This window comes from Pteropus medius, unplaced genomic scaffold (genome assembly GCF_902729225.1).
Source record: "Pteropus medius unplaced genomic scaffold, Ma_sr-lr_union100, whole genome shotgun sequence".
NCBI lineage: Eukaryota > Metazoa > Chordata > Mammalia > Chiroptera > Pteropodidae > Pteropus > Pteropus medius.
In genome coordinates, this window is record NW_024343733.1 from 210,987 (window position 1) to 235,429 (window position 24,443).

The window sequence follows — 24,443 nt, forward strand, 5'->3', positions numbered from 1 at the left end:
ATCCTGCACTGACCCCAACCCCACTGCAAGCACCGGTCAGACATAAACCAGGCTTCAGGGGTCAAGTCGGGGGGAACCACTGCTGACTGGTCTGTACTTCAGGGTGAACGTTTACATGCTGGTAACTGGGGAATGATAGGTAAGACAGAGATTTTCCGTGTTTAATACAGAGTTTCGAAAACAGCTAGTATAGGCAAAATACTACGAAAAAATGGACCCCAATAAAAAGAGATGATCAAGTTGTTTAGTAATGACCAAATCATTTCAGAAATGTCCAATCATCTCATTCCCTAAAGATGTAATGTCTCTTGGACTGGGCCCACAGAGAAGCCAAGACCCATGTATCTTACAATTGCCTTTAGCAACTGTGTCTGTCTTTTCTTGTCGAATGTAACCAGGGATTCTAAGACAAGGTTTTCCTCTCCTCTGCGTGTTTACTTAGCCAGCTGGTGCGGTACCTGAAGCGGACAGTCAGCAACAGCTTCACGATTTAGAAATGGAGTCCTGATCTAAACTAAGTCCATGGAGGTTTAACAAAAGATGCCGGAGAGACGAGACCATCCGGGCTTCCTGGCCTGGCCTCAGGGCTGTTTACCACTTAGATGGGGGAGATAGGCTCATGGGAGGCCCACGCCCCAGGGAGCCGCATCACACCCGAGAAGCTGGTTTTAATGAGGACTTGAGGAAAGGCAGCTTGGATTATCAGCGTTAAATGATGAGACTGCTCTGTTTGGGTCAACCTAAATTGCAGGTGTCCCCACACACACTGTGGAAGGACAAGAAATCCCCACTGGGGTCTGGGAAGCACCTGCCAGGCCTCATCTAGGCAGGACACAAGCTCTTTTCATCCACTTCGTCTAAAATCCGCCGCCCCAAGCAGCCCCATTCTTTACCCATGGGAAATTGGACCACAGCAAGGTACAAGGTACAAAACCCTTTCTATTGTTGAAAAGAAGGAAAGCAAAGGATGACTTCGAGCTGTTCTTATTACCATGAGCTAATCAGGATTTACCCAGTTTGATGTGGACCTTGTCTGTGGAGAGGATCACGGAAGGGTACTGGTTGGTGGTGGGAGGCGGCGTGAGCCCGGTGTTGGCCGGAGACGCGTCCCGCGGGTAGCAGACGGCCTCGATGAGGTTTAGCTGGCCATTCCGCTTCACTTTGTGGCCGAGCCCGTACACGAGCACTCGCGCCCATGGCGCCTTGTACAGGGAGGAGCTGAGGAGGAGGGACGGGTGTGAGGAGAGTCCACCACGATCGCCAGGGGGAGTCAACAGATGCTTCGTCAGGAGGCGGGTGAGAACTGGGCATGCCTAAGTCACCCCCGCCACATTTCAGAAGGTCATTCTTTACAAAGACTGATTTTCAAAATAGGGAGATACGGGAAGAACTGTAAATTATTTTCAAATATAGTAAGCATTAAAGAAAAAAAAAATTTGAGTTTTTCTTCCATCAGTTTCACCAGAATCCACTTTGCTTTTCTCTCCCCAACACCACCACCCTCTGGGCGACTTACTCTTTGCGAAATCCAGACTGACTTTCTTTGCAAGACACAACGACGAAAGCCGCCCCAGGGAAGTTAACGTCCAGGTTGACCTTGGACTCGGAAATGGGAAACTCTTCGGAGGGGAACTGCTCTGGTGCTGTCTGCAGAGACATGAACAGGGAAAGCCACAGGCTCAGCTCAGGGGCGCACTTCACCTTCCCAGATCCCGGTCAAGGACACAGCCGAGGCACACGCTGTCAGGGCTGGGGGGACAAGAAAGCGCTCCAGAGGAAGGACAGTATGATGGGACAGGGCAGAAGAGCATCGCAAAGGAGACCAACGCAGAGGAAGAAAGACTGTCATTTTTAGCAAGCCCGAAAGCCACCTGATTGAAAACTGGATTCCCAGTTGAGGGCCACTCGGGCTCCAGCTTTTTACCTGCAGGAAAGAGCAGATCTGCTTCGTCAGCTCCAGAAGGCTCTCCTCGCCCTGGTGCAGCGTCCGTGTGATGGCCACGCCGAGCCACTCTCTCAGCGTCCGGGAGCCGCCCTGGTAGAAGAGGTCTGTGGCCGAGCAGGTCTGAGAACGGACGCAGTGCTGCAGGGACTGCGCCAGCAGGATGGAGCTGGAGCTGATGGTGCCGTCTGGGGACAGGAAGGGACCCTAAGTTAACAGAACCACAGCGGCTAAGGGCAGAGCTAGCCGAAGTAACTGTGAACAGACTGTCCGGATGACCTGGATGGCCTCGCTTGGACATAATGTCTGGGATAAGAGACGTCATCACAGTCAGATGCCAGGCTGGGAGGGATTCGGGGGATCAGTGGTCTTGGAATTTTGTTTTCTTTTAAGCAGCCAAACTATTTCCTAAAATAAAACCTTATGGAGGCCGAAGCAGAAGTGGAGCTGCTTGGATTCAGGGTTCCCAGAGCCCGATCTACTGGATGGCCCTGGCCTACCCCGAGCCGCACGGAGGCACACCCAGGGTGGCTGAGTGGGAAAAGAAGGTGTCAGGTCACTGTGGCAAAGCTGCTTCCACAAGCTCTTCGAGGCTTTCCGGATGTGCATTGGCATCTCGAAGTCCTTCGGTGAGCGAGGGAACCTCAGGCGCTGAGCTGGGTCAGTGGAGGCGCGGCTCACACATACGCACTGGCTGGGACACCAGAGCTGCGAGGTGTCCGCTAAGCTTAGAATGCCACCTCCCTTCTCACCTCTTGCTCCCATCCTAGCTGCTAGGAGGTCAAGGGGAGCAGGCTGGAGGCCGAGGTGCCAGAGGAAGACAGATGGGGCCTTCAGTCCTGAACTGGCTAAGTGGCTTCACCACTTAGTACTCACCGGGGGAGCAAACACAGCACTCGCCCTCTCCCCACGGCCCCGAGGTCAGCAGATACAAGCTGGCCCGTTAAACAGCTCAGGGAGTCGCGATGTGTCACTCAGGAGGGCTTGGCAACAGGGACACAATCCCCTTCTCGACAGCGCCAAGTGGAGCGTCTGAGGCGACGGTGCAGCGGCTAGCCTTCATGAACAGCACTTAACTTTCCTTGATCCACAATTAGTTTCGGAAGCTCAATGAACGCTTAGTAGACTGATGACTAGAGGGAGTGTTAACACTTAGATTTTTCAGAGTGAGAAGCAGTGTCAAGACCACCGTGGCTCTTCGGCGCGGTTTATCTCTGCTACCTAAAGGCGCTGTGCTTGAACCCTCCACGTGGATGGTGTGGACGGCGGCGTTGTGGCGACAACACTAAGCGCCACCCCCGCTGGGGGCCTGACTCACTCTTGGGTCTGTTCCTCCCAAGCCTTACCTGGGAGGGGCGGTGCGAGCAGCTGATTGGACAGCAGCTGTAGGTGCTCCAGGGTGATGTCCCGGATGGCAGGGATGTGGAAGAGGCGGGTAAACAAGTGAGGCAGCTTGGGGGCGAAGATATTCAGCAGAGCCATGCGGCAGTACAGCCTGGCCAGCGCGGCCTCACATCGCAGCAGCTCTCTGCAAGGGAGAAGGCAGGGGGACCGCTGAGCACCTACGCCCCGGCCCAGCCCCAGCCCAGCTCCGACCGGTGCACTGGGCCAGCTGCAGGCCTCCGAAGGGCAAGGACATGCCTCAGGCTTCTCCTCTGGCCCCGTGTTCTGCACTCCAAGCTAGTCACCTCTGTTTTAAGTAAAAAGCCACATTTAGTTATGTTTGGATTTTCTCAACTCAAAAAGCCACCGTGGAAAAGAAAATCCATGTTCGAAAACTTGTGTATGTATGTTCACAGCAGCATTATTCCTAGCCGGAAGGTGCAGACAACCCAAATGTCCATCAGCTGAGGACTGGTAACTCTATACAATGTCACCTCATTCAGCGGTAAAGAGGAACGAGGTACTGACACGTGCCACGACCTGGACAAAACCTGAAGACGTGATGCTGAGCGAAAGGAGCCAGACGCAAGGGCCACGCGTTCTACGGTTCTGTTTATTCAGACTGTCCAGAATTAAGCAAACCCACAGAAACAGGAAATAGACTGGCGGCTGAGTTAGGGGACAGCAGGATAGAAACTAATAATGGGGATGGAGTTTCTTCTTGGGGGGATGAAAATGTTCTACAATTGATGGTGGTGATGGCTGCAAAACTGTGAATATACTAAACACCACTGACTTGTAAACTTTAAACAGGTGAATTGTATGACACGTGACATATCTAGATAAAGCTATTGTAAAAAATTCACTGTGGGCATTTTTAATGTGATGAATTCATGAAGTAACTGGCGTTCACCTTGACTAAGCAGGTCTCATTTGGAATTAACATCTCTTGGTGAGGAATCTGATCTAGCTAATACCAAGCACAGGGAAGGCTCCCTGTATTTTATTAGCTAATCACCATAATTAAAAATCTTCTGGTATTGAGTAGTTAACTAAAAAAGTGAGAAGCAGCCCTATTGTTTCTATAAAGCCTCAGCATAAAACCCACTCGGAGCCAACAGGGGTTGCTCGATATTGCCTGTGACCCAAATTAAGTTTAATGCTAGTCTATGATGAATCACATTTGAGTGTAATGGCAATTAAAGAAACAACCCAATATGTAACCATTGGGAGTGTGTATAGCTATGACAATAAAAAATAGAGAAGATGCTGCATTTGGGGTGGTTTCCTTCTCACCTCTACCAGTCTGTAATGTTCTTGTGCCAGATACTAACAGATCGACTCCACCTGTTTCCTCCCTCCTCGGAAGTCCATCCTTGACGACACACGCACAGCTCATGGCATCGGGGCAGCAAAATAGACGAGGTCTGAATATGAAAGCTGAAAGCTCTTACAGACTCCCCACAGCCTTCTCCTCAGATTTCACAGGCTGAAGTTGCCAGGACAAAGCTGGAATGAGATGATTCTGGATTCCCTGGCAGCCCTGCTTCACCCTGTCGCTAATGAGCTCTCCACCCCTTTGTTTTTTAAGGTTCTTTCTCAAACTCATGTTAGTGCTTTAGACAAAGTATACCTGTGATGAAAATCCATACTAGCACCAGAAATTACTAATCAATCAAAACTGTATGGCACATTTCACATTTCTCCCAATACCAAGGTCACCGCATTGATACCGAGAACAAACATCCTACACCTGTAGTCTGACTTAACCCTACGAAGCACATTCTCGCCTTTTCTCCCAGTTGCCAGTCAGTAGTCAGCAGGTTTCATCTATGTGAGACATTTGCTAAAAATATGACTGACTTAGTCAAAGTCAATAAAGCTTTATAACCTTCAACATTATCGCATTTGAGGATCCTTTTCAACAATTATTTTGAGTCTGTAATGTGAGCACTAGGGGCTCTGGCAGAGAATCAAAGTCTCTGCTTTCAGGAAGCTTACATTCTAGAGGGAGGAGACCACAATAAATTTTTTAAAAAATAAGCAAAAATATCAGGTCCTGGAAGAGAAGTAAAATAGTGTTATGACACCATGTGACTGCATGCCGACTTTAGATAGTAAGGCAAGGCCTTTTGGAAAGATGATATATCCACTGAGATCTGATGATAAGAATGAGCAAAGTCCTGGGAAAGCATTCCAGGCAGAGGGAACAGCATACACAGAGATGCTGAGGAAGCAGTGAGCTCAGTGTGTGAGAGGAACCGAAAGGCCAGCGCTGCCGAAGGGGAGTACGCTGGAGAAAGAGGCTCAGGCTCACCCAGGGTTTCGTGAGCCAGGTTAAGGGTTTGACTCTACACCAAGGGAAATGAAAAGCCAAGGGAAGGCTTGACTTAGAGAAAAAAGGTGAAGGATCTGATTTGTTTCTAAAAGCTCACCTTGGCTGTTGTGGGGAGAAGAGAGAGCTGAGGCCTAGACTAGTGGGGTGGTGGCAGAAATGCAGACATATAGAGTGGGGACGTATTCTGGAGGAAGAATCAACAGGACTCACTGAAAGGTCGCATGAGATAGTGAGGAAAAAGGATGACTCGTGGCCCCCTTACAGATATGGAAAGACCAGTGAAGGAGGCGTTCAGGAGAAAATCCAGATTCTGTCTTACAGGCTACATTTTAGGTGCCTATGAGATTATCTCTGAGCAAAGGGCCAACAAAACTCCTTCCCTGTCTACTTAACAATTGACCTTGGTTAACATGTTTTTAGCTTCGTTCTGAAAACCTAGCAAAAGCAGAATATCAGCAATACCACCAGGCACACTGCTTATGGTCAAAGTGACTCCCAGTTGATAAGCTGTATCTGTATTGGGAGGCCCAAAAGAACGTTCTCGGTGAGTTGCGGCTTCAAAGCTTCCTGGGGTATGGAGACTCTTGTTGGAATGCCTAGAGACTGTGCCCGTGGAACTGTTACAAAAGACAATGGCTTCTACTTGGGACATGGGACTGCTCAGCCTCCACGTGAACACTGCCATGTGAAGTCCGTCCCTCACACACCTGGGTTGTCACTTGGTTGGGTGGGGTCAGGGACCAGCCCCGGAACTGCTGGATGACTGTGATGACTCCTACTGAAGACACAAGCATGACACTGCCCTATGGTGTGCCATGCTTGCTATCCGGTGTCTTTCTAAGTGACGCCAGTGCCAAGTGTGGCCTATTTTGGTCTTGTAAATTTGATTTTTACGCTGAATTTCAGACCATCCAAATGGGGTGATTTGTATATCAGAATGGAGATGGCACGGAGTCAGCTGAATTCATGCATCTGGAGTTCCAGTGAGAGGTCTAAGCTGGAGAGTCACTCAAGTTGATTCAAAATTAACAACACAGTGAGAAACGGTGATGCTAATGGACGACTAGCGTGAGAAATAGTTTATGGAAACTTTTATCAGAGAACTCCATTTACTATTATATTTTCCTCTGAATTGTTGCCAAAATTCTTAAGACCAAAAGAAGTAATTCACAGGTACATGTGAGGGAATTTTGCCTGATCTCTGGGTTTTAAGCCAGGGGCAGGCGCATGTCCCCTTAGACTCCCAGCACAGCGCTCACAGGACTGGCCTGGAGGAACGCTACGTCGGCGTGACAGATACAGGCCACTGTGCACAGTGCTGGGCATCCTCTGACTGAGCTCTTCCTGACTTGCTCTACTCTTCATAACTTAAAACACTCTCCAAATCTTCAGCCACCCCGCAAGCCCTCCAGCTCACAGCACAGCACACATGGTACTGAATCCTGCGCCTTTTCTTCCCAGCTTCTGCGATTTTGCTGTTACCTTTACTAGCTCCTTCTAACACTTAGCTTCGAAGGGAAAGCCTTCTTGTCAACAGTGACTGGCACGTGTGGTAAAACAGTGAGTGGATTTCTGTGACGCGCTAGAAAGAAGGGATCAATTTTACCTGTGAATTTGAAGGTTAGTATTGTCCAGTGTGACCAGCCCATTGGTGGCAGTCCTTCGGTAGCCAGCCGGGGGCCTTTCCAACATGTCGATAGGATACCAGTATCGGACCAGCACACCTTCACTTCGGAGGTACGTTTCTACCTGCACCAACTCATTTACCTGCAATCGTAAAAGGAAATGTCTACTTATTTTTTTGAGCACTGACTTTCCCCACCCAAGTTTTAAAAAACATATATTATTTATATAAAACCAAAGTTTTATAGCAGCATGCCACTGGTCGAGTACTGTATTGACAGCATGTTTAGCTTTTTCATACAGTTGACAAATTTTAACTGGTACAGTAAATTAAGAACTTCGATGTAATCATGAGTTAGAAATTTTAAAAGAATAACGCTATACTTCAGTAACAGTTCAACACATATTGTTGGCAGGTAAAATTTATGTTCATTGTTTCTGTGTTATTTTTATAAAAGTAGGGAATGTGTCTGACAGCTCTATTTTATTGCTGGAAAAATAATAATTAAGCTCATGCATATGCATTCTGGATTCAAACAGCAACATAATTTTTATTTAACGGTTATTATTAAAACAAAGGGGGTCAAACTACTTGAAAAATAAGTTATTACTTCAACATAATTTCTATTTTTCTAATTTCTACTTTCACACATTTCCATTGCTGATAACTAGAATCAGAGTTTGTACCAAAAGGTAGCGGGAGATCAACAGCATTACTGACAGAATTTTCAAACTGAAGGTTCACCTTAGTCAATCACCAGTCAATAGCCTCTCTTAAAAATTTAATGATATAAATTAAGTTTTGGTAAACTGGAGTCAGTTGAAGATGGAAAACTTGCAATTTCAAATCATTAGTGGTACCTAACATTATCTGTACCTCTATCTAGATAGATACCAAGGCTTATCTATGTGGTGACAGATATCTGTTTATCAGAGACTTTTAGATGTGAATTATATTATTTCATCAGTTTTTCTTGCACAGGAAACCTCTTAAATGCAAGCATGTGTATGCCACCTGAAGATCGTGCAGTCACAGCTTTCAGACAGGACCCCATTTTCAAAAGAAAGCCTGAGCTTTGCCCTCAATTGCTTCTGTGTTCCTTTCTCCGCTGCCCCCGCCCCTGATCCTAGCTGAGCGCCATGAGAAGGCCCTGCAAAACAGAGAGGAAAACTACGATCTAGTTTATTAATACACTCATTTTACATGCAGGGAAATTGAAGCTGAGAGAACTAATGAGATGATGTGATCAAAATCACAAAACTATTTCTTTGATTTATGTCAGTAACAACCATGACAATGGCAGATCATCCATTCACCAAGGACAATGAGAGAATTTTCCCTTGGAACTTGGGTAGATCTAATGCAGGGACAGTTTGAACACGGCTCACAGAAAGAATGACAGAGGCGGCATGGTCTGAAGGAACTGACGGCACCGAGAGTTAAGAGTTTATAATCCATCAGCCCTGATCTGGGCTCGTCTCAGGCGGATCATCTGGTATGACTGCACTTAGCTTGGTTTCTTCATCCCTAATCTGAAGAGTAATCCATCTGTATAATCACTTTTTAAGGTACTTGGAGTCTGGGCATGGAAGTCTCAGTATATGTAGAAGGCTGTGCACTCACTGAATCGACATCTAAGACGACTCCATGAAGCCCAAAGGTTTTCAGCATCCCTCGGATGGCAAATTTTGGCAGAGCAGTTCCAACTGTACTGCTGGCTACATTATTGCTGTCTGGAGAGCGGGTTACTACTGTGAGACCTGAGGAGGGTAGATGGAGAAGTTTTTTCAGGAGCAAGTATCATTATCGTGTTGAGACTATAGCATTTCACAATACACTCAGGTTAGTTATAACCAAAAAGGAACACAGCTTGGTCTGGAAGATAATACAACAAAATGTTGTAAGAACTCTCACAATACAACGATAAAAAGACAAGTAAGCCAATTAAAAATGGGCAAAGGATCTGAATAAACATTTCTCCAAAAAGAAATGAAACGATACACGTGAAAAGATGTTCAACATCGTTAGTCAACAGGGAAATGCAAGTCAAAGCCACAATGAGTTGCCACTTCACACCCACTAGGATAGTCATGATCGAAAAGATGGACAATAGTCAGTGCTGATAAGGATGTGGAGGAACTAGAACCCTCATTCATTGCTGGTGGGAATGTAAAATGGTGTAGTCGCTTCGGAATCCCACTCTTATATATGCCCAAGAGAAATGAAAACACACGTCCACACAAAAACTTAAACGCTAATGTTCAGAGCATTACTCCTAACACCCAAAAGGTAGAAACAACCCAAGTGCCCATCGGCTGATGAATGGATAAACAAAATGGGGTATTATCTATATAATGGAATATTGTTTTGCCATAAAAAAAGGAATGAAGTACCAACACATGCCACAGCATGGATGAATCTTGAAAAATCATGCTACATGAAAGGGGCCAGACACAAAAGACCGTGTGTTACATGATTCCATTCGTATGAAATGTATGGAGTAAGTAAATCCATAGAAACAGAAAGTAGATTAATTGTTGCCAGGGCCTAAAGGGAGGGAGGAATGGGGAGCGGTGAGGGTACAGGATTTCTTCTGGAGGGAAGAAAATGTTCTTGAATTAGAGAATTGGTTTGGTGACTGCACAATTTTGTGAAAATACTAATAATTTCTAAATTGTATACTTTAAAAGGGTGAATTTTATGGTATACGAATTAGACCCCGAAAGAAAAGAAAAAAGAAAAAATATATTCTTTCCCCTTCCCATGATGGTCAAATATTTTTGTGAAGGTTTAATGAGTGGTTTTAAATTCTTTTTTTGGGTTTTTCTATATTTTCATTTCCTCGAAATATATGATAATTAATCAAAAGAATATACACATTCTGTTAAAATCCTAAAAAGCACAATATAACCACATTTTCATGGTTTATTAGCTCAGCAGCCAGGCCTGTCTGGAATCTTCCACTTACCCCGCTCTCTCTTTGTCTAACTGTCCTGTCTCATCCTGCTCATGCTAGTGAGTTCTGGAAACATGCAAGAGGACACCAGAGGACAGACAAATGTCTAAGCATTATGGCTTCAAATGGGAGAGCCTGGAAGAGGTCACGTCACTCAGAGTAAGGAGAGTGACAGCTGCTGCTTGGCGCAAGGTCATGCTTGGGAAAACCTCTCATTTCATAGGAAGTTTCACAGGAGAAGTAAGGGGGAAAGCAAAAACCTTTTCGAACTTTATCAATCGTGAACTTGTTTGCTTCGTCTTTGATGTCCTCGATGGTGGGAAGATAGAGGTCTCTTGGGATGCCACCGTTCTCCTCGTACAGGAATTCAACCGTCTGCCGGGCGATGTCCACCATGCCTGAAAGAGAGAACAGCACGGGTAACTCGCCGGAGAGTACGCGATCTTCACATTGACCATGCCACTGACTCACACCTAGAATGAAGAGATAAGAGAATCTCTCGAACACCGCTGTGGGAGTATGCAGTCTTTTGGAGAGGGTAACTGTGCACTGTCTACCAAGTTGAAGAGCGTGCAAAGGTACAAGAACACTCCCTGCAGCTCTGCAGGAAAACTGGACAAAAGCCGAAAATAACGAAAGCATTCATCAATGCGGAATGGTCATAAATGATGGTACGTTATTATGCGATCATTTTAGGTAAAGTCAAAAGAACAAATGGTGTGACAAATGGAGAGTAAGAAAAAGTAAAGGAAATGTTTTTTTCCTACCTAATACTCTTTTGTACTGAGTTTGATTTTTACGACAACAAACACATGTTGCTTATTTAACACAGACAGAGAGACATGTCTCTATCCAGTACTGGAACCTGTTGTTCTTCTCGGAATGAGGACACATGGTTCTGTTCGATAGCAATGGCCACTGTTAATTAATAAACCAGGCAGATAAATGTCCAAAGCCCGGAAGAAAATGGCGCTGTGGGGAGTACAGAGAGATGGGGCACGATGTCTCCATTTGCTGTGGCTGCCTCAGCTCCCACCCTGCTTGGGAAGTTGTGGGTAGAAGAACAGGTGCCGACAGCATCTGCTTTTAAACAAGGCCTATCGCCATCACGCTTCTCTACCATTCCATTATTCGCTGGCCTTGCTGTAATAAAAAAGCATAGCAATTTTCTGAGCACAGTTTAGAAGTGGGTGAATATTCGAGGAGGCTGCTTAGAGAAAGAAGCCTCAGACTGAATAAACAAGGAATGGGGCCTGATGTCAGAAGATGATGGAAAACTGCCACGTTTTCCAGAGGAATGGGGGGCGGGGCAGGAGGAGGGGGCGGAAAACATACTCTGCTCTCACCAAGCAGGAATCCGGGACACGGGGAGAATGTGATACTTAACCACAAATGGCACACAGATGGTCCTTGGGTACCATGAGCCATCTCCCTATTCTGCTTTTGGCCTTTGCCACTGGCTATATGGAACTGTATTTTGAAGGTAAATGTTTTATGTTTAAATTAATATAGTTCAGCTGACTGGCCATGGCCACACGGATGGATCCCAAGAGGTATGTCAGGGGCCACAGGCACCTCTGGATGAGTCCTGAGGCCAGAGGCCACTGGTCTGGCTCTGGTTCAGCGGTTGCCTTTGGATAATCAAATTTTCTGCTATGCTGTCTACTCTTTCCCTCCTCTGAACTGGGAGCAGAGGAGGAGAAGGCATACTTAGCCACAGACATTCAAGATGGCTCTGGGAACAGTAAAAGAAAAAAAGAAATTCTATTTTAAGCAGAACCTACATAGAAATAAAGGCACAGCAGCCAATGGTCACATACAGGAATGTTCTATCTACGTACTGTATAGTCTCCTCCTTTCTCTCCCGAAGCGGTAAACAGCACCAGGCTCCCTGAACAAATAGCGCATCACATTTCTAAACTTGACCCTGCTGTTGCCGACCTAGCTCCAGGTCTTGGCGTCAACCCCGTGTTGGCGGAGGAGCCACGCTGCACTGGGCAGCTCGTTATGTGAGCTGTGGCCTCCTGACCTACCCTCACCACTCCCTGCTCCCACTAGGGGAAGGGGCCATCTCGGTCTTGTCCACAGAAGATTCCTTATTCTCCAACACAGGGCCTGACCCGGGGAGGTGCATGTTGCGTACACGGACAAGTAAGAGAATGAATCGATGGCTGGATAAAAATGCAACAAGGCCGTCCTCACTCTGAAAACCAGTGACCGGCATCGGTGCTTTCAGGCCGGTGGTAAGAAGCTTGGCATTACACTTATTCAGTGAAAGTCATCGGAAAACAAGACAGGATCTGTTCTGCAGTCTGATACAACACAAAACAGTTTTTCTGGTTTGTTTCTCAGATGTTGGGCATGAATAGGGAGGAATGAATTATCTTTTTATCTGTAGGGTCTACTAAATCAGATTAGGTTGCTCTTTCACTTACAGCCCTCAATGGCTTCTCATTTTAGAGACCAGAAGCCTAAGTCCTTGCTGAGGCTGCGCCGCTCCCCGCTGCCCTCAGCTCCCTTCCTGCTGCTCCTCCCTCGGCTCCTCCTCAGCTACACCAGCCTGGCCTCACTGCTGCTCCCTCAACCAGCCACGCTCGCCCCACCCAGGGACCTTCCTAGTGTGCTCCCTCTGCCTGAAACTCTTAAGGGAAAAGAATATTAATGATCTGTCCTGGAATTTGGGTCAGCAGCTGAAAGAGGGCTCTGATAAGAGCAGGAAGCATTCCCACCATGTCACAGGACATGTGGGTATTCCCACAGGTAAAGTATAAACAAGATCATTCACTGTCACAGGTCTAAGCTTTGAACACAGAAAGTGTGGAAATAAATTATAGATTCACACGCACACTGATTAGTCCTGGCAACAATGAGAAAAAGGAATTACTTATCTATCACTGGAGATCAGGGACTCAGCATAGGTGGCCAAGAAATAAAGGTTTTCTGGTGGCTTTTCTCTTTATTCGGTCCTAGCCTCAGGACGAAAGTTAAGAGAAAGATTGCTGATGTGGGAACAATAACTAAACTTTTTATACCATCTCTGACAGCCACAATGACAACAGAAAATCAAACCGATGTTCCCCTGTCAGGGCAGCTGTGCCTGTTGGGAAGAGGCCTTTCTGCAACTCAAAAAGCTTGTATTTCACGAGATGAGGAAAAGCCTAAAACAGCGATCGGCCATCTGCACTGAAGGCTCAATAACAGTCTATTGTCTGGGGTCACGCTCTGCATCGTTCTTTGCTAGAGAAACTGTGGCCAGTGGGAGAAAAACATCTCACTGTCATTAACTGCTGTGACGTTGAGAACTATGTTAAGGGAATGCTCACTATGTGCAGTCACTGCTCTTAGGAGCTTCATCTGTATTGACACATTTCTTTCTCATATACATGTGAGGTGGTTACCATTATTGATCCACTCTACAGATGAGAAAATGTTAAGTAGTAACCTTCCCATGGTCACATGGCTGTGACTTCAGAGCCCAAGCTATTAACCAACAGGCCACCTGGCTTCCTAGTATAACCAAGCCAGCTTCGTTTCAGCAGCCCATCAACCACGTCATTGAGTTAAAATGACAAGCACATAAAACCCCGGCCACGAAAGCAAAGACCACAGGGTTCAGTGAAGGCACAGACGGGGAACGCCAGGTTCGGCCCAGCTTCAGGTGAACCTCTTTCTGCCTTTCCAGCCTGTGTGTCACCTAAACACGTCTCTCCAAATCATGAAGTGAGCTTATTAGAAAAACGAAGCAGCGGACCTAGCTGTAAAGCACCCTTTATCTGGTCCAGGCCCGACTTCCGCTCTGCTTCGTTGCGGAAGCGCCTTCGGATGGTGGGGAAAACCTTGGTCTCCCACGCTTTCACCAGCAGGGCGTAGTGGTCCTCCTGGAAGAAGAAGGCAAACTCATGAACAGAGAAGGACCGCCCCGCGCAGACGTCAGTCCTGCCCTGACGTACAGCTCTCGCCCGAGGTCTTCACCCCACTTGCATGCCAGTGAGGAGACACGCCGTGTGGACCACCCAACTGAATACACCTGGGGAGCCAGGGAAGGCATCAGCTGGACTGGGGCGAGCCCTTCCCTGCCCTCTAAAGCCAACTTTACTGCTGAGTTACGTCAAAGTATTTCATTTCTCCAACACCTGGGTTGGTCCTGGGCAAAAGAGCCCAACGGCTATTGCTACTGATGAATGGTTTTGGCAAATGAACACTCCAGAGTTACTGTTCAAACCCAGTGACATAACTCAATGCCTAACAATTCCAGCCTTGCACACTCAGATCAAAATCGTTCCTTGTGGCTTGTTCTGGGCACCAGGGTGCTAAGTGAATGCTGCAGGTCTCCTACCTGTGGGATGTCGTCGTCGTCATCGTCATCACTTTCATCGTCTGCAATGGGAGGCGGGTGGGGGTCTGGGCCGGAGGTGATGAAATTCTCATAGCTGAGCTCTACTTTGTAATGACAGGAAGTATCACTGTCGTATTCTGTAACAAAGCACAATGATGGTGAATTCTAGGCAAGATCAGGCCGGAAAAATCATGAACTTCTCATCGTTGGACAAATCGTATTCTCTTAATTTGCAGGACAGAAGACTCCTAGTACTTGTAGGAATTTTCAAGTGCACAGCCAAGGAATAACTAATCACTTATAATTACCCTGAATCCTGCAACAGTTTCAATGGGAATAATTCCTTTAACTCAAGAGAAGAATTTGGAAAGTTCATCATAAGCATTAAACGAACACCTTTTAAGACAGTTTGCAAACCCGTCTCCCAAGGGCCCCATATGGCCTGTAGGTATCTTTAGCTCAATTTTATTCAATTTGATTATGAAACTTTTCAAATAATCAGGAAAGCATTTTGGTGCACACATGTATACCCACAATAGGCATTTTATTATTTTGTGATGACCTCGGTTTTAAAACAATTTAAGAAATTAACATTTTCAAATTACGAGATTTCATATAAAATTCTGGGGTTTTTAGCTGTCTTATAAGAAGTGGACACTTTCAGACTTGCACGTCCACATGGCCACAGTCCCTTGGCACCGAGCAGTGGCGGGCTTCCTGTATGTGGGAAAAGCACTGTCCAGTCTGCCTCGTGTCCTTCTGATCCCCATTTCCTTTCGTTGGGCCTGTTACCCCGTTCCCAGTGGGCACTAGAGCGAGCCCAAGTTAAACGGATTTCTAGAAGTAACAGCATTGGCATTCCCCGGAAGCGGTGGGGACCTGGGAGGCGGCAGCTTACGTTGCTGAGCAGTGGCCACAGCTGCAATCCGACACGGTGGCCCGTGAGTGCCTGGGTCTGATGCAATACTGGTGCCGGCATCATTGTCACTGTCAGATGCCATGGCAAAGGGCAGGGCCTCAAAATTAGCACTGATCTCTTCTGCCAGGTCAGTGCACAGGTCAGCGGCGTTGCGGTGGGCCTGCCCTTCGGCATAGGCGAATGGACGAGAGCCAAAGTTAGCGCGAGTCTTGGTGTTCTGGAAAGATCAAATAAAGGGTTTGAAAGGACTTAGGCTGGCTGGCTTGCTTATTTATTTTTAACACCCTGAGGTGAACCTCACTGACCATCAAACCCAAAAACAGCCATACCTATGGGACAACATGTGACCCTGGGCCGAGGGCTGGCGTAAACTGTAAGCTGATGCTCAGAGCTCAGCACCCGACGGCCTGCCGCCCCTCGCCTTGCACTGTGCTGCTCAGACACAGCGACTTTTCTTGTTTCCGACACTGCTCCTTTCTACCTGGTGCCACTGTGCATGCTTTTCCCGTCCCCTGGAACATTCCTTCCTCCAGTTTTGTCTAGTTAAGACAGGAAAATCTTCTGGACCTGACTCAAACATCACTTCTTCAGGGTAATGAGGACCATAGTTGCTTGGTACTTGTTTCCATAAAGTCTACGATTTTTGATTCTACTGTAGCGGTTAGTTTTATGTGTCAGCTTGAGTGGCTGTGGGTGCCAGATTAAACACTGCTTCTGGGTGTGCTGTGGGTGTGTTTCCGATGAGATCAGCACTTCAGTGGGTAAACTCAGCAGATAGCCCTCCCCAGCATGGTGGAGCAGCATCCGAATTACTAAGGAGCATGTTTTCCTTCCCAGCAAGACAACCTGCCTTTTTCTGAATGTGAACCACAGGCCACATCCCACCAGAGACATCCTCGAGATACGGCGAGAGGCGCTGCCCGCAGTATGTGAAGTACACTCGGCCCTTGGCTGGCTGCCCCGGAGGAGGCGGAGTCCCCTCGGTTCTCTCCCAGCCAATTCCTGCCACGTCACCTATGGCAGAAAACAGGAAGAAAAGGGCACTTTTTCCCACTCTTATTGACCATTAAATAAATTTCCAAATTGCAAACAGTGTGATGAGGCCACATATCATTGACTATCTTTGTTTTTATTTATTTATGCCATTAATTATGTCCAAAAAAGACATGAATTTATTGTATTTAAATAAATATAAAACAGTAGAAATAAACGATTTTAAAAAGAAACTGTTTAGAAGAAAAAATGCCTAGTGTCTTAGAACATTATGGACCTAGAGGGTATTATGTGCTAAGTGAAATAAGTTGGAGAAAAACAAATGCCATATGATCTTACCTGTATGTGGAATCTAAAGAACAAAAGAAACAAAACAGAAAAAAAAACCTAGTGTCCACGTTAAGTTAGTTACCACAATTACACTTTAATTTTAGCTTTTATTTTCCTGGCAGCCAGAACCAAAGGTGTAACATTAGGTATGATTTTTTTAAATTAAGGAATATGTCTTTCTCCTTTGACACCTGAAAGATTACTTATGGCATAAAGGTAAAAAGGTCATATTTTCTCAATAAATTTGTGGAAGATTTAGAAATGGTCTTAAAAATATAATTTAAAACAACCCGCAGTGTAAACTAACGATATACAATTGAAGCACCTTATGTCCGTTTAGTTACATGTATTTAAAACATTTTGTAGGAAGCTGAAATAATACACACCTAGCTGCTTTCTTATGGGGTGACTGGATACTTGGATAGAACTTAGAGACCCAAGGGGAGTGTGTCCACTACTTAGTGCTCTTATCCTGGTTACTCCAGGGAATTGCTAGCATGTGTAGCCTTAAGACTAATCTGTTATAAACTCCCAGTACGTGCTTGAAGTTTTATGAGTCAATTTTTCATCACAGGGGCTCATATGCTTTTGATACCACTAGGATGGGCTTCACAATGGTCAGGGACTTGTCATGATTCAGTATGGCATCCTCAGGGTCGGAGAGTGCTCTGCACATAGGAGATGCTCAGTATCTGCTGATGAATGGACGCCCGAAGTGTTGGTACAGGGGTTGAGATTCTGTTGTAAAAAGTGATTTCCCGATTCCCACAGAGACATATTCTCTAAGAAGAAGATGGCATGTGTGCCTGAGGCCCAGTCCCAAATTTTTTTAAAAACTAAAATGTGATCAAACAAAGCAACAAATGACAGCAACAAACAACCGAAAACCCTGACTACGGTTCCCTTGCCCTCCCCTCACCCCTCTTTGTGCCCAAAGCATTTCCGTAAATACTTAGCAGAGAAACCAGAGCTCTGCTCCATAACCTAAGAGGGGAAAAAACTGCCAGGAAATTATTTCCGAGTCATAACTTGACCATAACTGAAAACACTGTACTCCTCAGAAAAGGGTAATTTAACAAGTAGTTCCCTTGAGGATGAGTGATGGCAAAATTACCCCCCAGACAGCTAAGAGAGGTCACCTATTAGATGGAGTGGCTTGGTATTCCTTGTCTAAGCATCCCAGATCATCTACCATATGTGACAATTTCAGTTTTTATCAGAGATGATGCTAAGATGTCCTGTCTGAAAAAACTGTAGCCAACATGTTTGGCTGCTTCTAATGTCAGGAGGACAGTGCCTGTATCTTGCTACTGCTGGAGCACGTAGGACTCGTCCCAATTCATCTACTATACAGATCAAGTTACTTACATGGAAGCTAAAAGGAAGGAGGGCAACTAGACTTTACAAACTGAATTGACTATGTGAGTAAAACATCTAGGCAGAATATTTGTTGAAGCTCGACCAGATGTTTCGGCTACCCACAGCAAAGTCTATGCATGTACCATAATACATTTCGCCAGTGCCTCGTGGCTAGTGGTAGAGTTCTCTTTTTGAAGCTTTTTATCTGCTCAGATGAAATTGCAGAGAGATGCAAAATCTCAGATTTTTCTAAAGATTGAAGAACAAAAGTAAATGTGACTCCTAAATTAACAAATGAAGGCCCTAAATGACAATGGCCTCATAAATGACAGATTTGGTATAAACTAGGGGACAGCAATGACAAGGATTTGGTCTTCGCTGAAAGACAAATTGCCCATTTCCAGTTTGCTAGGTTTAATTTTAGCCTACTTAGACCAAAATCTGGGTACCATAGATATACAGAGGGTAAAAATAAGCTCCCCCTGCACTCACCAGGAGAGAGAGTCACGTCTAGGCGAACGCTCTTCCACTGTAATAAGCTGGAGCCATTGTAGTGCACGGCGCGGCCATTGCTAGGGACAAACAGACAGAGTCAGAGACGAGGCTACTCGGCCAGAAGCAGGCGGAGGGCTCTCAGCTATGTTCTTTCCCTAAACATGAATAGCTTTCCAACTAGTGTTTCATATATTTTCTGGGGGATAGAGATTATAATGCTATTACTCTACTATTAAAACATCTACACCAATGACTTTTTTTTTAAGTAACAGTGATAGTAGCCACTTACTTATGGAAAAGACAAGTGCCCACTGGATTAGTCCAAGCCCCATCTCGTTTCTCTGCTTCTGTAGCGAAGCCAAAGGAAACTATTGGTCCAGTGTCGTCATCAGTATCTCCATAGGAAACAATTTCAATTTCCCAGTAAAAGGATGGGGCCTGAAGAAACACCAGAAGTGGGCAGATGATCAGAGGGCTCATCGTGAACTTGCTTTTTCTTTCAAATTGGAAGGAAAGAGGCAAAAGCCAGTGTGCCATGGGATTCCTTACCTGAACTGGCAGTGGTGAGGTGGCATAGATAAACGTGCCCCGGGGCAGACCGCCCCCAGCGCTGGGGTCAGCCAGGAAGGTGACGGAAGTAAGGTGTGATGAGAACATGCAGGCTCGGACGGGTGGGAACACTCTGGAGGGGCTCCAAGTTATCTCTTTGGGCTACAATGGGAAAAAACCCTCATTCAATGGAATCGCAAACATGAATTCCTTTACTCACTCAAAGAAGAAAAATAGTTGTCATTTAATGGTGTTATAACGTAGGTATATCTTTTTTCTCAAGCTTAACTTTTTTCCAAAGGAAATTTTATTTACAAAAAGGCAGTCTCCTTCCACGTGGCCAGTCCCGCTCTCTAGAAACAACTACTCTCTTACCGTTTTTAACTGTTAATTCTAATTACCTCTATTTCTCCTAGGCTTATAATGTTACTTTTAATATCCCGTGAAGACATCATTTATCTTCTACTATGACAAATGAGGTTTTAATTTTCACATATCTCCTCCTTACACACAGGCCCTCACCCCCCATAGTCCCAGTGTAGTTACAGGACAAATTTTAGTTCGATGAGTTAGCGAAATTTGTATTACAATGACAATATTCAGCTCAAAGCTAAAAAGGAGTAATATGGTCATATCTCCCCTTTTTTTTCTTTAGGTTAATTGCCTCATTTTTTTTACGTTCATAGTTTTTAATAAATCTAATCATAAAATTTTAAGCTTCTCTATCAGACAAAAGCATATTTTTAAAAACCCATCAATTTCACTTTTTATCCCAAAGAAAGAATGGAAAGATGCATGTAAAGATTAGCCCCAAGGATGTGAAGATCATTGTTAGGGCGAAAATGATAGACAATGTGATCTGCAATAATAAAAGCCTGAGTAAACTGAGGCACAAGGAAACGCTGGGCTATTAAGTTTCTATTGATTGATGCGGAAAGGTACTCATCTACAGGGGGGAAAAGCTAGATGCAAAACAATGAGGACAGTGAAATCCATTTTTGTTTAAAAAAATTGTAGGTTTTTCACGTTAATATGCTGACAGTAGTAACTGGAGATGCTGAGATTTCAGCTGACGTTTCTTCTTTTATATATTTTTAACTTTTTATTTTGAAATGATTCCAAAACTAGAGAAAAACTGCAATACCACAATTTTTATACTCTACCTAGATTCACTGTTATTTTTGAGATATAATTCACATAACATGTAATTCACTCATTTAAAGTATATGATTCAGTGCTTTTTAGGATATTCAGAGTTGCACGACCACCATCATGATCTAATTTTAGAATATTTCTGTCCCCCTTACAAGAGTTTCTCCCTATCCCTCTCCACTCCCAGCCCCTGGCAACCATCAATCTGCTTTCTGCGTCTATGGATTTGCCTGTCCTGGACATTACATATAAGCAGAATCATACAACATGTGTTCTCTTCTGACTGGCTCCTTTCGCTTAGCATACTTTCGAGGTTTATCCATATTGGAGCACCTATTATTATGTCATTACTTTTTAAGGCTGAATAATATTCCATTGAATGGATATGCCCCATCTTGTGCATTCATTCATCAGTTGATGGACATTTAGGTTGTTTCCACTTTTTGGCTATTATGAATAGTGCTGCCAGGAACATTCACAGATACCAATTGTTAAAACTTTGCCACTTTGGATTTTTAATCACTCTCTCATTCGCTCTCCATATATACACTTATTATTATGAAATGGACTACGGATCTAAAATTTTGAAAAAGTTTTTTCCTGTTATTGATAACATAGAAATTTAGAAGTTAACGAGTTCTGCTCCTCCGCTCTTTTAATACTCAGAATGTCAATCAATGTGCTTTCATATTCAAAGATGACAGCATGTCAGTGCAGAGCACACACCTCCACATGGCTTTGCTCATTCTAAATATCATTAACGTGCCACTCAGCATTCTTGGATGCCACATACTGCAGATGGGCAGGTGTGGTGCACTGCAGAGGGCTCACCTGTCTCCGGTCGGCCTGCAGTGGCGGTGGCGGGGGCCGAGCGCAGTCCCGGTAGAGCATCCTCAGCCGTTCACACTGCACCTCCACAACTGCCAGTCGCTCTCCTGGAGGGGGATACATCGAATCCGTGTCAACGAGTCCTACAACCCTGAGAGGGCTCCAGCTCTTCTGGAGTAGGGTCGAAGCAATAAGATGCTTACAGAGATTCTTCAAATTCTTACAAAAGAGCAAACACCCAGACATCTTTGTCTGCCACACGCAGCTCAGCAGCATAGCAATGTGGCCCAGCACATGGGCTCTGGAGTGGGGCTGCCTGGATTCAGAATCTAGCTCCATGACTCAATATCCACTATCTCACTCTCAATGCGGGGATAATAAGAGTGCCTGTGCCTCGCACGGTGGTGAAAATGAGATGAAATAACTCAAGGAGAAGCTTTAGCCAAGTCCCTTGCACAAGGCAAACTCTCATATGAAAGCTATTATTATCCCCTAGTAAATGAAGGCTATTATTCTTATCATCTAAATCAATGTTTTAAAAGTCTAATACCTATTGATCATTTCCTACGAGTAAGGCGCAGTGCTAGATGTTAGAGAATACAAAGATATATGAGCTGAAGTCCCCAATCTGGAAGGACAGAGAAGACATGTACATGTGTACATATATATAATAAAAACCACAGTGCAAGGCTGTAGCATATTATTATGTGATTTATATGTGACATAGTATGTTATTATGATATAAAGCACAAACACAGGAGCAGATGAGTGAGTGATGACTTCATTCCGGGATCTGGAAAGGCTTAATGAGGACAGTATTAAATTAGATCTTAGAAAAGATAGGATTTCAATAACCAGAGAAGAAAGGGAATCTGGATGGCTTGGCACTATGAAAATAGTCTAGAACAGAATAGTGAAGAGCCAGATGTTTCAGGAGTACCTCTCATGACACACAAAAATTAATTCAAAATGAATCAAAGACCTAAGAAAACGTATAGCTAAAACTATAAAACTCTTAGAAGAAAATACACGTGTAAATATTTATAACTTTAGATTACACTATGGTTTCTTTTTTTTCTTTTTTTTTTTTAATTTTTATGAAAGTTTTTTTTGAGCCAAACTGACAACGTATGCTGGAAAGCAAGATCTCAAATGCTCCCAGGCAATGGTTTCTTAGATATGACACTAAAAGCACAAGCAATGAAAGAAAATTAGATAAACTGGACTTCATAATAATGAAGAACTTTTGTTTCAAAGTACGCTTTTGAGAAAATGAAAAGACAACCCACAGAATGGAAGAAAATGTTTGTAAATCATATCCACCAGGGACTAGGATATCTAGGATATATAAAGAAATGTTATAATTCAACAAGACAACCCAATTAAAAAGGGGCAAGGGATTCGAATAAACATTTCTCCAAAGAAGATACATAAATGGCCAATAAATACAGGAAAAGATGCTCAACATTATTAGTTACAATGAGATACCACTTCACACCTACTGAGGTAGTTATAATCAAAAAGACAGGTGATACCGGCGTTGGCAAGCATGTGGATTAACTGAGCCCTCATACTGCTGGTGGGAATGTAAAATGGTGCAGTCACTTTGGAAAAAAAGAAAGCAGTTCCTCAAAAATTAAATATACTGTTAAGACCCAATAATTCTACTTCTATATATACCCGACACAATTAAAAACATGCCCACACAAAAATTTGTAAATGAATGTTTATAGTAGCATTATTCATAATAGCCAAAAGCAGAAACAGCACGAGCATTCATAAATTGATTAATGGATAAATAAAATGTGGTCTATACATACGATGGAATGTTATTCAGCCATAAAAAGGGACGAACTACTAATATCTGCTGCAACATGGATGAACCCTGAAAACATGGTGTTAGGTGGAAAAAAAAAAGACACAAGAGGCCGCACACCGTAAGATTCCATTTACATGAAATACCCAGAACAGGCAAATCCAGAGAGACAGAAGCGGTTGCCAGGGGTGGGGGGTTAATAGGGAATGACTAACTGCTTCATGGATACGGAACTTTTTTGGTAGTGGAGGGATGTGGAAATGTTTTGGAATTAGATGGTGGTGATGGCTGTACACTTCTGCATATACTGAAACCCACAGAATTATGCTTTATACTTTAAAATGGTATATTGTATGGTACATGAATCATGTATATCTCAATTAAAAAAGATGTCTTAGGAGGAGCAAAATGTAGTCCAATAAAAGTAAAGCACAGAGTCTGTTTGGGATAGTTTAGCAAGAAAGATTTACTGACATTCCATATCTACAGACAACTAGGCAGCTACTACGATCCAATGTCGGGGACTAAAGGCGACAGGAAAGATGAGGCAAAGAAAGTCCAAGTGGAGGCAGGAGTGAGGTCAGGCCATGAGGTGTGTGCCCGGTGTCCTTTATTTATACCCAGGAGGGCACAAGTCTAGATCTGTGATTCCCAACAGACAAATCAAAGAGGGAAACTCTTCAGTTACAGGACTCATGGAGTCCATTACATATATGTGCATTAATTAGTTGTAAAGAGCCTAGCTATTTTTGATAAACACTTTGCAATTATTTTTGTTAAAATGACTTTAAAAAATTATTCTGAGATCTTCTACACAGAATACCAGATGAGATAATGAAGACCATCTGCAACAATGTCCTTACAACCAACCGGTAACAAGTGTCGTGGAGCTATTTCAATGCGGATAGGTGGAATTGTACCAAATAGCAAGGGAACAGCAAGTCTTAGGGAGAAAGAAGGAAGCAGGGGCTAACCCGGTGGAGCTGAGGCATATTTGCTGTGCGGTAGGCTTCACGAAAGAGGAGAATTTACAGATTCCGGCGTGAGAATAAAAAGCTCCCATAGTTCAAATTTGAGAAAGAAAAGACAGATTGTACTTTGGCCAGAGTAACAGGTAACTGCAGTAAGCGCATCCTAATCCATAAATGGCAACTTCACAGTAGCAACTACACTTAAGAAAGCCAGCCTCTCAGTGACAGCTCCATGCCCCTGACTATCAGCCACTCAAATGGGGCTTCAGGAAAGTAACTGATGACAACGTGAAAAGACAAGGTGCAAGAAGGACAAGTGTGGAGAATAATGCAGATGTCTAAACAGGAGATAAAAAGTATGTGACTTAAAAAGTTAATAGTGGAAATGGGTAGAAAAGGATAAATTTCAGGAGCATTTCCAAGGAAGAATCACATATGGCAAGGAGAGAGGA

The 24,443-nt window shown here is 44.4% G+C and overlaps 1 protein-coding gene across 8 annotated transcripts in view; it reads right to left on the minus strand.

Moving 5' to 3' along the window:
• The window catches only part of HECTD4 (HECT domain E3 ubiquitin protein ligase 4), a 157,822-nt gene that overhangs the window by 23,247 nt on the left and 110,132 nt on the right, over positions 1–24,443 (minus strand). For all 8 annotated transcript variants that reach the window (XM_039868173.1, XM_039868171.1, XM_039868174.1 and 5 more), the window contains exons 45-59: positions 21,208–21,311; positions 19,225–19,386; positions 18,965–19,113; positions 18,673–18,752; positions 16,349–16,512; positions 15,478–15,715; positions 14,580–14,716; positions 13,995–14,121; positions 10,504–10,641; positions 8,911–9,047; positions 7,270–7,430; positions 3,289–3,470; positions 1,925–2,130; positions 1,517–1,647; positions 1,013–1,218 (exon numbers count right to left, since the gene is read on the minus strand). In XM_039868173.1, the coding sequence (XP_039724107.1) occupies positions 1,013–1,218; positions 1,517–1,647; positions 1,925–2,130; positions 3,289–3,470; positions 7,270–7,430; positions 8,911–9,047; positions 10,504–10,641; positions 13,995–14,121; positions 14,580–14,716; positions 15,478–15,715; positions 16,349–16,512; positions 18,673–18,752; positions 18,965–19,113; positions 19,225–19,386; positions 21,208–21,311 (2,322 nt within the window). The remainder of the gene's footprint in view (positions 1–1,012; positions 1,219–1,516; positions 1,648–1,924; positions 2,131–3,288; positions 3,471–7,269; positions 7,431–8,910; positions 9,048–10,503; positions 10,642–13,994; positions 14,122–14,579; positions 14,717–15,477; positions 15,716–16,348; positions 16,513–18,672; positions 18,753–18,964; positions 19,114–19,224; positions 19,387–21,207; positions 21,312–24,443) is intronic.